This window comes from Gadus chalcogrammus, chromosome 18 (genome assembly GCF_026213295.1).
Source record: "Gadus chalcogrammus isolate NIFS_2021 chromosome 18, NIFS_Gcha_1.0, whole genome shotgun sequence".
In the NCBI taxonomy this organism is placed as follows: Eukaryota; Metazoa; Chordata; class Actinopteri; order Gadiformes; family Gadidae; genus Gadus; species Gadus chalcogrammus.
The window spans coordinates 12,192,483-12,205,124 of NC_079429.1; the positions used below are offsets into that span (position 1 = coordinate 12,192,483).

The following is a 12,642-nucleotide window of genomic DNA, read 5'->3' on the forward strand; positions in this document are numbered from 1 at the left end:
ATATAATATAATAATAATAATAATAATCGTTTGAATAATCGCTTCGATATTTCAATATTGACCAAAATAATCGTGATTATGATTTTTCCTATAATCGAGCAGCCCTACAATAGCCCCTATCTGCTCATTAACCACATGCAAACAACTTCAATACGATTAATCTTTAATGGAGCAAAATACGCCGGAACTGTTCCTCAAGTCGTCTTCAATTATGTTTTCAGTGGGCCCGATCTGAATCCCAAAGACCCCACCACCATCCCCCCCCTCCCGCCCTACCTGTTTGCGTCCGATCTTGCCGTACTGGATGATGGCCGAGGCCGAGGCGTGGACGCCCAGCATGGCGTTGTTGTTGTTGGGGTCGTGCTGCGTGTTCGTCTCATAGGCCGTCACTATGGCTACAGATGCGAAATAGAAAAAGAAAAAAAGAAAGTCATTCAATGGTTTCCGCCGATCCGCAGTATTCTACTGCGGTCGCCTGGGAAATGAATGGCGGAGAATTGCGTCTTTTCTCTTAGTGAAACACGGCATCCCCGTAGAGACAGACATAGGTGGAAGATGGAGGTGGTGGGGTTGGACCAGCCTCATCTTGAGGATTTTTCGTCTGGACATTTCAATTTCGCTTCAACGTCTATAAACCGTAGAAAGGCAGCTGTCGTGTGGAGGAAGCCGCACTTTGTCAGGTTCTAGTCTCTGCTGCTGCAGGAATCCAGCTATGGTGTTATTTTTCATATGATCATTATCAATATTTGTATTATTATCATCATCATCATCATAGCTGGGGCGCGGCAGAACATGAGTAGGAGCCCAGCCGCAGACTTCCAATTCTGCAGTGGCTGCCTCTGTGAACCGCTTTCAAAGTCACAGCAGGCGAGAGAGCTGAGCCAGGGAGAACCCTAGGTGTAAAACCCGCAGCGCCTGTGTGTGCATGTGCGAGTCTGTGTGTGTGTGTGTGAGTCTGTGTGTGTGTGTGTGTGTGTGTGTGTGTGTGTGTGTGTGTGTGTGTGTGTGTGTGTGTGTGTGTGTGTGTGTGTGTGTGTGTGTGTGTGTGTGTGTGTGTGTGTGTGTGTGTGTGTGAGAAAGTATGTTTGGGAGTGAGTGTTTGTGCGTGCGTGTGTGTGTGTGGGTGAGTGAGTGCGAACACATATCGTATCCTGTAGTGAATTAAGCAAGGGTTTTTTGGCGAGCTGACATTTGGAAAAGGTACAGAGACCCTTGGGGGGCACGGTACATAGTGGCCTTTCAGAGAAGACCGCTTCCTAGGACTCCTGGAAATCTAAACATCAATCTGCACGACGGGGAGAAATAGAGAGGTACGTGTGTGTGGTGTGTATGTTAGTGTGTGTGTGTGTGTCTGACTTTAAGCAGTCACATATAGGCGCAAATTCATAACTCTATGTGTATGGGTTTGAGGCTGCGTAAATACGCAAGGTAATTCAGTGTGCACCCGGGGAGGGGCTACGGAAAGGTTTCTTTGAAAGAAAGAGAGTGGGGTCGGGGGGGTAAATAAACCAGAGGGAGATGGGGAAAGAGAGACAGACGTACAGAAAAGGGAAATGAGATATGACAAGGAGAGTGTAACAGACACGAAAATAAAGAGATAATACATTTGTTTTTCTGCCCTCAATTCAACAACATATAATATTAATCCTCCTCATCAGGTGGGCACCCCGATACTCCGCCACAGCCGCACTTTAACTACCCACAATGCAACGGGAGCCAGGGGGGCGGCGCTGAGCGTACCCTGGTAGTGATGCTGGCGCCACATGAAGATGCTGCTCCAGTGGGAGAGGTCGTCGGACACGATGGGCAGCCGGTTCCTCCAGGTCTTCACCACCGTCTTCATGTCGTGCAGGCTGGTGTTGCGGCCCAGGCTGGCCGGCTGCAGGCCCGCGTTGATCTGCGCCGCCTCCTGGAGCTCGATGATCTGCTGGGCCGCCTGGGTGGAGGTGGGGTGGGGGTCGGGGGGGGTGGTGGGGGTCACGTTAGGACCCGGGGTAGACACAGACCAGGTCGCTTCCGGGTGATAATTTATTTGTGCATTTTTACGTTTTATTGTAGAGTGAGAAAGAGAGAAGATATGGGAGATAGAGGGGAGGACATGATGCTAAGGACCACGGGCAGGAATCAAACCCAGGTCGCTGGGGTCAGGACTGAGCCCGTACGGTACGCCCGAACTTGTGCGACTTTTAATTCAAAAGGAAGACAACGGGAAAGGCTGTAAGTGAGACGGTGCGTCGGGCGACGGCGTTGATAAAACACACACACACACACACACACACACCCCCCCCCCCCCCCCCCCCCCCAAGGAGGGAATGAAAAGCAAAGCCGGATAAATGGCTACAGCGGAGCTAAGGTCTCGGAAGACAAAAGAAGCTACAGATCCGAAGCGGGTTAGATACTGCCTGGGTACAGTTGACATGAGGAAACTTGAATCTTATCAAGCCCCTTTGTATTAATCTAGGCGATGGGACAGAGCGCGGCATTGGAGGGGGGGGGGGGGGGGGGGGTTGTGTTAGTGAAGTGGGGGAGGTTGCTTTCTGAGAGAGCCGGAATGGGGGACAGATAAAAAAAAGAGGAAGCTATTCCACAAACTCGGTTGAAAAATAATGAAACCGAGAAACAAAAATCTAAAGTGAAAGAAGTACAAGGTGGACCGTAAGAAAGAAAAAAACGCAAAAAAAAACAGATAGTGGTATGAGCCATAAAAGACCCTAAGTGGAGGGGGGGGGGGGGGTAAAGAAAACAAGCGGTGAGGGAGGAAGTGACGGAGAGGCGAGGCACCGCCATCAAGACACAGAGATGAACAGAGCCTGGGAGGTTAGAGGGAGTCGGCGGGGGGCCGCGGAGGTGGGGTCATTAGGCTCCCTCCGCGCTCCACTGATGGCTCCTGTGGTCCAGCCCAGAAGCCATTAGGCCACTGTAGCGCGACGTCACCGGACACATCCGCACCCCGGGGGAGGGGGGGGGGGGCACTGAGAGTGGACGCCAAATGGACGGATCAAAGCGGCTTATCGGCTATTTACCGCCGGAGACGGCCCGATAATGACCGGCCGCGGCTCTGCCACAAATCCCCCCCCCCCCCCCCCCCCCCCCCCCCCCCCCCCCCCCCCCCCACCTCCACCGCCCGCCCTCACCCTTCCCTCAGAAAAGATGGCATTATTTCGACCGCTGATTAGTTTGTAGGAGGGAGAGGGAAGACGGAGAGGGAGAGGTAGGAAAATGTGAAAATGATAACCCGTGCCCCTTCCGTCCCTTTCATGTGGCAAAGGAGGTCTTCATCGATTCGGGCCAAAGCCGTATTATTATTAGTTTTTTTTTTTTTTTTAACGCATAATCAATCGCTCTATTATGGCCGCCCATCCTTCAATATTAATAGTGTGGCTGCTGATCAATGGCTCGGGTGATAATCCGATCGACCCGTCAGTCAGTGGCGGGCACCGGGATTCGATGATGGCTTGATTTAAAGAGGGATTTGTGCACCCCCCCCCCCCCACCCAACACCACTGTTATTCTCAGCAGCCAAGCCCAAGCTATTCATTTTCCAGGGCTGAAGGAGTTGTGGGTTTGAGATAGAGTCTGGGATGGAGATTTACAACACGCTGCTCCACTGGGCAGAAGAATAAATAGCTTGTTTTCCCTTGGCTAGGATAAATAATTGGACCGCACATATGCAAGCAGGCATGCATTAAGACAAGCACACTAAGCACGCACGGGCTCACTGACGCACGCACACACACACTAGAGCTATACTAGCGCTGAGACACTAGATAGAGCATGCACTTAACACACTCTCTCACAACACACTCTCTCACAACACACACACACACACACACACACACACACACACACACACACACACACACACACACACACACACACACACACACACACACACACACACACACACACACAACACACACACACACACACACACACACACACACGATAACAAAGAATGTCGCCAGCGGATTCCAATAGCCGTTTTTTAAAAGATAAACTCCCCTGAATCATAGCTGTGCTGAAGGCTGCCCCACCCCCCACCGTCTAAACTAAATAAATTAGGCAATGCAATATTTTTCACAATTATCTGTTAATATCAGCTGATAGCCTATTCCTAACCTCCATTCAAGCATTCCCATTTATCATGTAAATGTAATTCTGCCGCAGGTATTTAATCAAATGCTATCTGACGGCAGCGCGGTAATTACAGCCATTCTAAACTAACTCCCTCATTCCCGCTCTCTCTCTCTCTCCCCTCTTTCTCTTCAGCTCCTTCACTTCCCAGCTAATTCTCTCCCTATATCAGTTTTCCTTTTCAATTATCATCTCATCATTTTCTCTCCCTTTTTCCCTCTAGGTCCTCTTCTCTGTTTTAATTTCTCTAAGCCTCTTTTTCTCCTTATTACCTATTTTCAAGAAGAGAAAGGTAGACGGAGACAAAGAAACAGAGAGAGGGAGACAGAGACACAAAGAGAGCGAGAGAAAGAGAGCGAGAGAGCTAGAGAGAAACAGAAACACAGAGCAAGAGAAAGAGAGACAGAGACTGAGAAAAAGAGAGGGACAGAGACTGAAAGATGGAGAGGGGTATCGCGTCCCTTGACAACGTAATGCCTGGCGGCTACTGATGAAGTATCTTTTGACAGACGGCTCTCGAATTGCTTTATTCCAATAAGGCAAAACCACTCATAGTCTCCTTACATCCCGACTTCTTATATTCTCCAAGCTCCCGCACTACGCAGCCACTGTGTAGAACAAGGAGATGTGTGTGTGTGTGTCCTATGAGGGCAGACATGGTGGTTGTTTTTAGTTTTTGCCGTCTTTTCTCCTTTATGGTTTATTGTTTGCCAGAGTCTACTGTTTGCAAGAGTTCACAAAAATAGAAGGAGGGGTTTTACCCTACAGAGTAACAACATCAACCCTGATCTAGAATAGACTGTGTGTGTGCGAGTGCGAGTGCGAGTGTGTGTGTGTGTGTGTGTGTGTGTGTGTGTGTGTGTGTGTGTGTGTGTGTGTGTGTGTGTGTGTGTGTGTGTCTCTCATATGAGTGCAGGCATTGTGTTTTGGTTCATATTCATGTATTTCTTCAAAACATAATACAGATATATTTATATTTGCGGATGAGCACATTATATTTTAAACAAACCCCCACCAAGATAAGATGCTTTGCCCTACTTAATGCCAACAACAACACATCTAACTTTGGGTTAACATTCAGGCCACACACTGCAGAGGAGAGTGTGTGTGTTGTGAGTGTGTACGTGTGTCCAATAGAAAGATATTCAAGTGTCAAGTGTGTGCAGGTGTTTGGCGTAAAAATACAAAAATGTGCTTGTTACTTGCAAAATTCTCGACAACTAGTTAGAGGTGTGAGAGACAGAGAGACAGAGAGAGAGAGAGAAAGAGAGAGAGAGAGAGAGAGAGAGAGAGAGAGACAGAGACAGAGACAGAGACAGAGACAGAGAGAGAGAGAGAGAGAGAGACAGAGAGGGAGACAGAGACAGAGAGAGACAGAGAGAGAGAGAGACAGAGAGAGGGAGGAATAGAGACAGAGAGGGCGACAGAGAGACTTCCGTGCGTGCATGAGTGCGGCGTGCGTTCGTACCTGCAGCAGGGGTGTGTGCACATGGGAGACGATGTGCGGCAGCCGCCTCCACTCCCGGATGGCCAGGCTGGAGGCCATCTCCACCAGCCTCTCGATGTAGGTGAGCTGCTGCTCCTCCGGGTGGCAGATGGCCAGGTAGCCGCGGTGCATGTTCACCTTCCACGCCATCTCCTTGGGACAGCTCAGCTCCACCTGATCACACACAGACACACGGACACACACGTTAATGTTTTTCTCTGGATCTAGGTTTGAATCCCAGTGCGCCTGAAAATGTTCCTTGTAAAAGGAACATTTTTCAAAAGCAGTGACACTGAAGAGACAACGTCAAACACGAACCGGGGACAAAAGAAAACCCCCGTCGGATAGGAAGCCACACGGAAACCGGCCGCGACCGGATCCGTACAGTTCAATTAAGCGAAATCGTCCGTCAAGAGAGCGGGGGGAGGATCCCGAACGCGGTCGCACCTTCTCGCACAAAAGGGACGACTCTGGCCCAACACCGCCTCCTCCCTCCATTCATCCTGCAGGACTTTTGTGTTAATGAATAATCAACATGTCTCGTCTGACGAGAAGGGAAAAGGCCATCGCCATTGATTAAAGCGCCGAGTGTGTTAACCGAGCCGCGGCGCACAACAGCCCGCGGCGGATTGGGTCCTTGTGTGGGAGGGTGTGACAGCGCGTCGCCCGTGTACCTGTTCTCCGAGTACGATCGATTAATTCCGTGTCAAATAGAGAAAGTGTAAACAATGATCGGGTGTGAGAAGTCGCATGGTGTGTGTGTGTGTGTGTGTGTAAGAGATGTAAATACAGGTGGGTGTGTGCGTGTGATGGTGAATGAACCAGCTCAATTAGCAGACAAAAGAGGGCTGGGTGAAGTGATGGCTCGTATGGTTAACCCATAGCAGCGTGCGTGAGTGTTTAGTATCAGCGGGCGTGCCGGAGCGAGAGTTTGTTTCAGTGAACAAACATAAAGGAAACAACGGAGGAAGGAAAAACGATCGGCATGCCTTAACAGGAGGAAAAAGTGGAATAGGTGAGAATGTCTTTGAGTGAATGTCTGTGCTCATGACGTGCACGAGCTCTCTCTCTCTCCCTCCCTCTCTCCCTCACCCTCTCTCTCCCCAGTGGAGGAAATTACAACAATCGGTCAAGGCGCACTTATCAGGGCAACGTGTGATGAATATCCCCCAGTCAGGGCCGCCCTTATCAAGGGCCGGCGTTAATTGAAAGTGGGGACATTTGGACTTTGCCTGAGAGGCGGGCGAGCAAGGGAGGAAGGGTGAGCGAGGGAGGCAGGGCGAGCGAGGGAGGCAGGGCGAGCGAGCGTCTGCATCGCCTCGCCGCTGATGTGGCGGAGTCTGCGGTGGCGACGGAGGGCGGCTGTCTTCTTCTGCACATAAAACAAATCATCTAGCAGCAGATGCCCGAGTAATTATTCACACACACAGCTGCCGTAAATATTAGCAGCTCAGGCCCTGAGCAACGCCGCTGAGGGGGAGAGAGGGAGAGGAGGGAGCAGAGGGGGAGAGAGAGGGGGCCGAGAAGGGGGTGGGGAAAGAGAGCGAGAGAGGGGGGAGAGAGGGGGGAGGTTGAGAGAGAGGGGGAGGGAGACAGACAGACAGAGATTAAGGGTTGGCAGAGAGAGTGAGAGAGAGTTGAAGGAAATGTAGAGGGTAGAGAGAGATTGAGTTGGTGGGCGGGGGGGGGGTGAGTGAACAGAGAGAGTGAGCACAACAGAGGAAAGAGGGAGAAGATGGGCCATGAAATACTTCACAAACAAAAAGGGGAAAGAGGAAATTAAGGGATAAACAAAGGGCAAAAGAAGAAAAAGAGACACATTAACCATGAGGGAGGGTGAGGCGGGGGAGGGCCGGGTGAAGGAAAGGGGAGGCGGTGAAAGGGTGTACGTGAGCGTGCGCTGGCCATCCAGACAATTTAATTAGGTGTCACCTTTAGGACGAAGCGGCTCAATGGATTGGTTCCAAGTCTCCTTGAAAGAGCAGCGCAGGAGTATTTGTTATGTGTCGGGTACTATCACACTCTCAAGGCCCGCCTACACTTTGTTTTAGAAAACATGATGCCAATAAATTAGAGGACCAAAGAGCCTGAACACAGACTCCACAGCCTAACGGCCGCTCGCTCTGGCTGCCCACCTCGCTGATGGGAAAAGGGGGGCTATATCTAGTTAGGTTGCGTCGCTCTGATTGAAGGTTGGACGTTATATATATATATATAATTATATACGCCGCCCAGCACTGAACGCTGGTAACAAAATAAAAATGGGTATAAGAAATTGAAAGTTACTGGTAAGTGTTTTTCAAGGAGGCTGGTTTATCAGGAGCTGATTTGAGAGCGCCTCCTCATAGGGGTGTGTGTGTGTGTGTGTGTGTGTGTGTGTGTGTGTGTGTGTGTGTGTGTGTGTGTGTGTGTGTGTGTGTGTGTGTGTGTGTGTGTGTGTGTGTGTGTGTGTGTGTGTGTGCGGACGCGCCTAATTCCGACAGCGTCGCAACAATCATGGCAACTGGCGTCGGGACGCGTTTCCCGCCGTGCGGCCCCGGCGTCGTGGCGAGCGCTTCCTCACCTGCACCAGGGCCTCCTTCATGGCGGCCCAGTTGGAGACCCTCCAGGCACACTCCAGCACCAGGTAGGGGTTGGAGTGTCCTTTGGACTGGCCGTACTCCGTCAGTGGCTCCCACTGGTTCAGCTCCTTGGAGCAGCTGGAGGGGACAGGGGGAGAGGGGGACACCAGGGCCATGAGGCTGGGGAGCTGTGGTCGCGCCCAAGGCACCCAGCACTGTTTCCTTTACCATCTCCGTAGACGCTGTCGTTTTTTAGTTTTATTTGGCGATCTGCTTATTTCATAACTCACACACACACTTGATGATAATTTCCTTTCGTTTGTATTAAAATTCCTCACTGGTCCAGTTAAGAGCGACGGGGCGGCAAAGCGCCAATTACACAATAAAATGTTTTAGTGGAAGTCGTAAAAGAAACCAGCAATAATAATCATCCTAATAAAAGCGGGGCCCGCCTCCTGGCCTACCGGATCCAGTGGTCCTCACAGAGCTGGTACTCGGGGAAGATGGCGGGGGACACGCTGTTGCGCTCGTGCTCCTTGCGGGCCTTGTCGGTCGCCTTCTCGTAGCTCTCTTGTGCCTGGGGAACACAGTAAGTTTAGGGGGGGGGGGGGGGGGGGGCGCGTCTCTCCAGAAGCAGCACCTTTGAGGTCATAGACTGCCTGCTCTGATCTTATCAACATACATGTTTTACAAACACTACCACACGGAAGGGGTTTGCGGAATCATTAGTAAGCAATGTCACTGACTACAAACAGACCGCACAATGAGAGCACAATATACTGTAGCAAAGAGAACCATTCAACAAGGTAACGCTTAAGAACGGGTCCTCAAGCTTTCAGACACTGTTTGAGTAACCCCAGACGCTGCGCTAACATCAAACAAACAGCACAAAAATAGAGACGGAGAAGACGTGTCCTCACTTGTTCGAAGAAGCCATGTTGCTCGTAGGCGATGGCGGTGGCCGTCTCGGGGAACTTGCACCTCTTCTGCCACAGGCCCGCCCACATGTCCTCCTCCTGCAGCAGGGAGTAGAGCTCCGCCAGGGAGTCCAGGATCTCCTGGTGGGCAGAAGGAGACGGGAGGATACATCAGAGGTCCCAATAATCACCAACACTTCACTGGCGGACGGCCGCACGCTCTTATTTTGAATGTGGAATGTGCATCTATATCATGGGCTGTCACAAAGATCATGCACTCATTTTATTTCCAAATCTTTCCAAATCCCTTGGTAGTCGCTCCGACCGCTCCCCGTTTGCCTTGTAAATGGCCGTGCAGTAAAGTGTTGCCTCACGTACTAAATGCGATCAAATCGCTACGCTCACTTTTCTGAGCGCCAGAGCCCTAAACTCTGGCGCCCAGACGGAAACCAAGGCGAGAGACAACGAATTCCAACGACCGGTAAAACCACACTGTGCGGCCATCAAATGATACCGCCCAACTCTTGTGCTTGCGTCTTGCCTGGCGGCAGTTAATCAATAACAAACAGTCTTCGACCCAATCCAAACCTTCTACACGACAGATGGGCCGATCGAGGCACTCAAACGCCTCGAGACATCTCGGAATGCAACCGCCGTGACCTGGCCTCTCGATTACAAACTCATTGGTACACTCCTGCCCTAATCGGTGGGGTGTACCCCACCTGTACCACACCTGGTGCGGGTCTACCTGCCCTTACCTGCTGGGGCGGGCTGATGCTCTCCTGCTCGTAGAACTCGGTGCTCTGCTTGGGCTTGCCGTGCAGGCTGAGGCCCTTCTCGAAGGCCTGCTGCTCCAGCATGATGGTGGAGCGCAGCCACAGGTTGTGGGTCTTGCCCAGGTACTTGAGCACGCACGGCCGGATGGGGATGGGCGGCACGCACTGGGACATGGCCTCCACGAAGCAGTTGAGGGCGGAGGGCTGGCAGTCGCGCTGTGCCTGGTGGCTGCCGCTGCACAGGAAGGGGCTCATCTCGCCCGACAGCGTCTGGACGGAGGACAGGGGAGCGGAAGAAACTTTTGTTACAACTTTTGTTTTTGATCGACTTTTGTGAGTCTATTGACAGGGCATTGGAGAGAGAGAGAGAGAGAGAGAGAGAGAGAATGCCTATGAAGCACAGGGACTTGATGAAATCACTATGACTAGTTGGTTCAAGCGGTCCAACTTTATACAAAGAGTGCTTCTCCTGCAAACCTGTGCTTCAAAGGGAAGCATCGACGACGAGAACAAGAACTATCGATATTCCGTGCCAACGTTTTTAAACTTCAAAACACACAGACGAACCGTTGGTGGGAGTGATTGGTTCCCCGGCAGTTTGACAGGCGATGGTGGACATTAATGCCCCCCCCCCCCATCCTTGGAAATGGAGTTGAAAGATCGCGCGTGTCATCCCGTGCAAAATGAAAGGTAAATTAGCATTCGATTCCGGGTCCATAATTGAAGGGTGTGCTGACGGCTAAGCTCATCAAGCTAGATAAACCACTCCATTTACCCAATCAATTAAAGTAATATGAGGCGGGAAGGCTCAGCGTGCGGAATAACACCGCCGTGTTAAGCCGCCAGCGCACACGCGAGCACGCTCCGCACTTTCCACGCCGCTGCGGAGCGCGGGGTTGAAAACAACATGGTTTGGCGTTTTTCTATTTCCAGGGCCCATTTCGGAGGTGTAGTTGGTGTAGCTCAATCACTTCAAATCAAAGGCTTTCAACGACTCTCTAAATACTCCAGGCATCTGGTTCATTAAACTCATTACAGGCTTCTTTCTTTCTCTCTCCTCCCTCTCTCTCTCTCTCTCTCTCCTGATCTCTCCTTTCCATATTTAGCATAAACGAATCTGTCCTCATTAGGCGGAATAGCGCCTTCCCTTTGCCAGCAGTGGGATCGCCAAGGTCACGGTTAACTGTCGTCTCCGTGCTCCACATCACCAAGAAGACACGTTGGAGCTATTTGTGTGTGCGTGTGTGGTTGGGTGTGTTGTGTCAATCACTACTGACCACGGAGGTAAGTAACTAGCCGCTGTATGATTGTCCCGCGGAGGTAGTGTAGGTGGATGAAGTGTGTGTGTGTGTGTGTGTGTGTGTGTGTGCAAGTGAATCTATCCCCGTGCCCAATTGTCTCCGTGTGTGCACGTGCGTGTGTGTGGGCGGGCATGTGTTTACCGGCGCTCGCCTCGGATTGCGTCTCACTTTGTCCGCGAGTCCATCTGTGGAGCTGATTCTATCACTTCTTTTTGAGGCAAGTGTGCTTCTGCCAGCTGCCAGATCCTCAGAAGTTCCCCCCCACACACACACACACACACACACCCCCGGACCAGACGGGTCATCCCGGAGCCAGCCGTCCGTGTCGGGGAGCGTGGCGGTGGCCCTGGGTTGACTGATCAGAGACACGGGGCAGCGATGCCTCTCGCGGGCCACTGCCTGCTGACCCGTCTGTCCGGGTGACCTTCTGTCACGCGCTCGTAGGCGACCCGGCCGCGCCGAGACATACGGATGTGCTCCTGGCTGGCGGCTCAGTCACTGCCAATCGCTATCATTTTTCCTCGACACAGAGGGACACTTCCTGTCGTTAAGGAGCAGGCCGGAGGAGGTCTCGCTCCAGGAGGCCCAGCCACGGGCTGAACCTCGTAACCGGTACGTTGCAGCTGGGAAGCGATGAGTTCCCAGCGCGGGTCGTGAGAGAGAAGCTAGGGGGCCGCGGGTATGCTCCCTGCTCAAGCATGCCCAGAGGCAGGCTGGGACACTGGGGAAGGGCTTGGAGGGGAACACCCTAACCTCTCCCATGTTCACACAGGAAGTGGAAGACGGCGTAGACGGGCTTCAGAGAGGACCAGACACCGTGAACCTCTCCGAAACCTACGATCCACTACGCACTCTGCATGATAAAAAGGGACCTCCAGCCATAGAATCGGCAAACCTACCACAAATGAGGGCCGTCTGTCGACACATTTGCGAGCCCTTCTACCAGACGGGCAAGGTCACAGAGACTTATTTTGTTTGGGTAATTATCGCTGCACTTCACCGCTAACCAAGGTGTTACTATCGCACTCAAACATGACGCCTGATACTTGTGAGCCCAAACCATATGAGCCCATTCCAATTCATTCGCTTCCAATCAGACACGTCTGTCTGTAGAAGCCCATCTGTTCATACGCACGGCCCGCCTGGAGAGAACAAGGTTCCCTGGGTGTAGGGCGCAGGGTTACAGCGCCGGCCCGGTCCCGAGGAGAGACCGGGTGACATGGGGGGGGGGGGGGGGGGGGGGGGGGGGCGCGATGGCGGGTCAGAACTCACGTGCTGCTGCCGGTCGGAGAGGATCTTCCAGAGACGAGGGAAGAGCTGCACCCAGGTCTTCTCTGCCAGGGGGGTGGAGATGTGACAGAGCTGGACCAGGGCATTCAGGAGGGCCCCCGTCTGGACACACACACACACACACACACACACACACACACACACACACACACACACACACACACACACACACACACA

General features: G+C 52.2%; 1 protein-coding gene across 1 annotated transcript in view; it reads right to left on the reverse strand.

Moving 5' to 3' along the window:
- The window catches only part of trrap (transformation/transcription domain-associated protein), a 121,286-nt gene that overhangs the window by 31,144 nt on the left and 77,500 nt on the right, over nucleotides 1–12,642 (reverse strand). The window contains exons 53-60 of the mRNA XM_056576640.1: nucleotides 12,448–12,567; nucleotides 9,857–10,144; nucleotides 9,102–9,239; nucleotides 8,646–8,758; nucleotides 8,184–8,319; nucleotides 5,603–5,794; nucleotides 1,741–1,936; nucleotides 277–395 (exon numbers count right to left, since the gene is read on the reverse strand). Of these exons, the coding sequence (XP_056432615.1) occupies nucleotides 277–395; nucleotides 1,741–1,936; nucleotides 5,603–5,794; nucleotides 8,184–8,319; nucleotides 8,646–8,758; nucleotides 9,102–9,239; nucleotides 9,857–10,144; nucleotides 12,448–12,567 (1,302 nt within the window). The remainder of the gene's footprint in view (nucleotides 1–276; nucleotides 396–1,740; nucleotides 1,937–5,602; nucleotides 5,795–8,183; nucleotides 8,320–8,645; nucleotides 8,759–9,101; nucleotides 9,240–9,856; nucleotides 10,145–12,447; nucleotides 12,568–12,642) is intronic.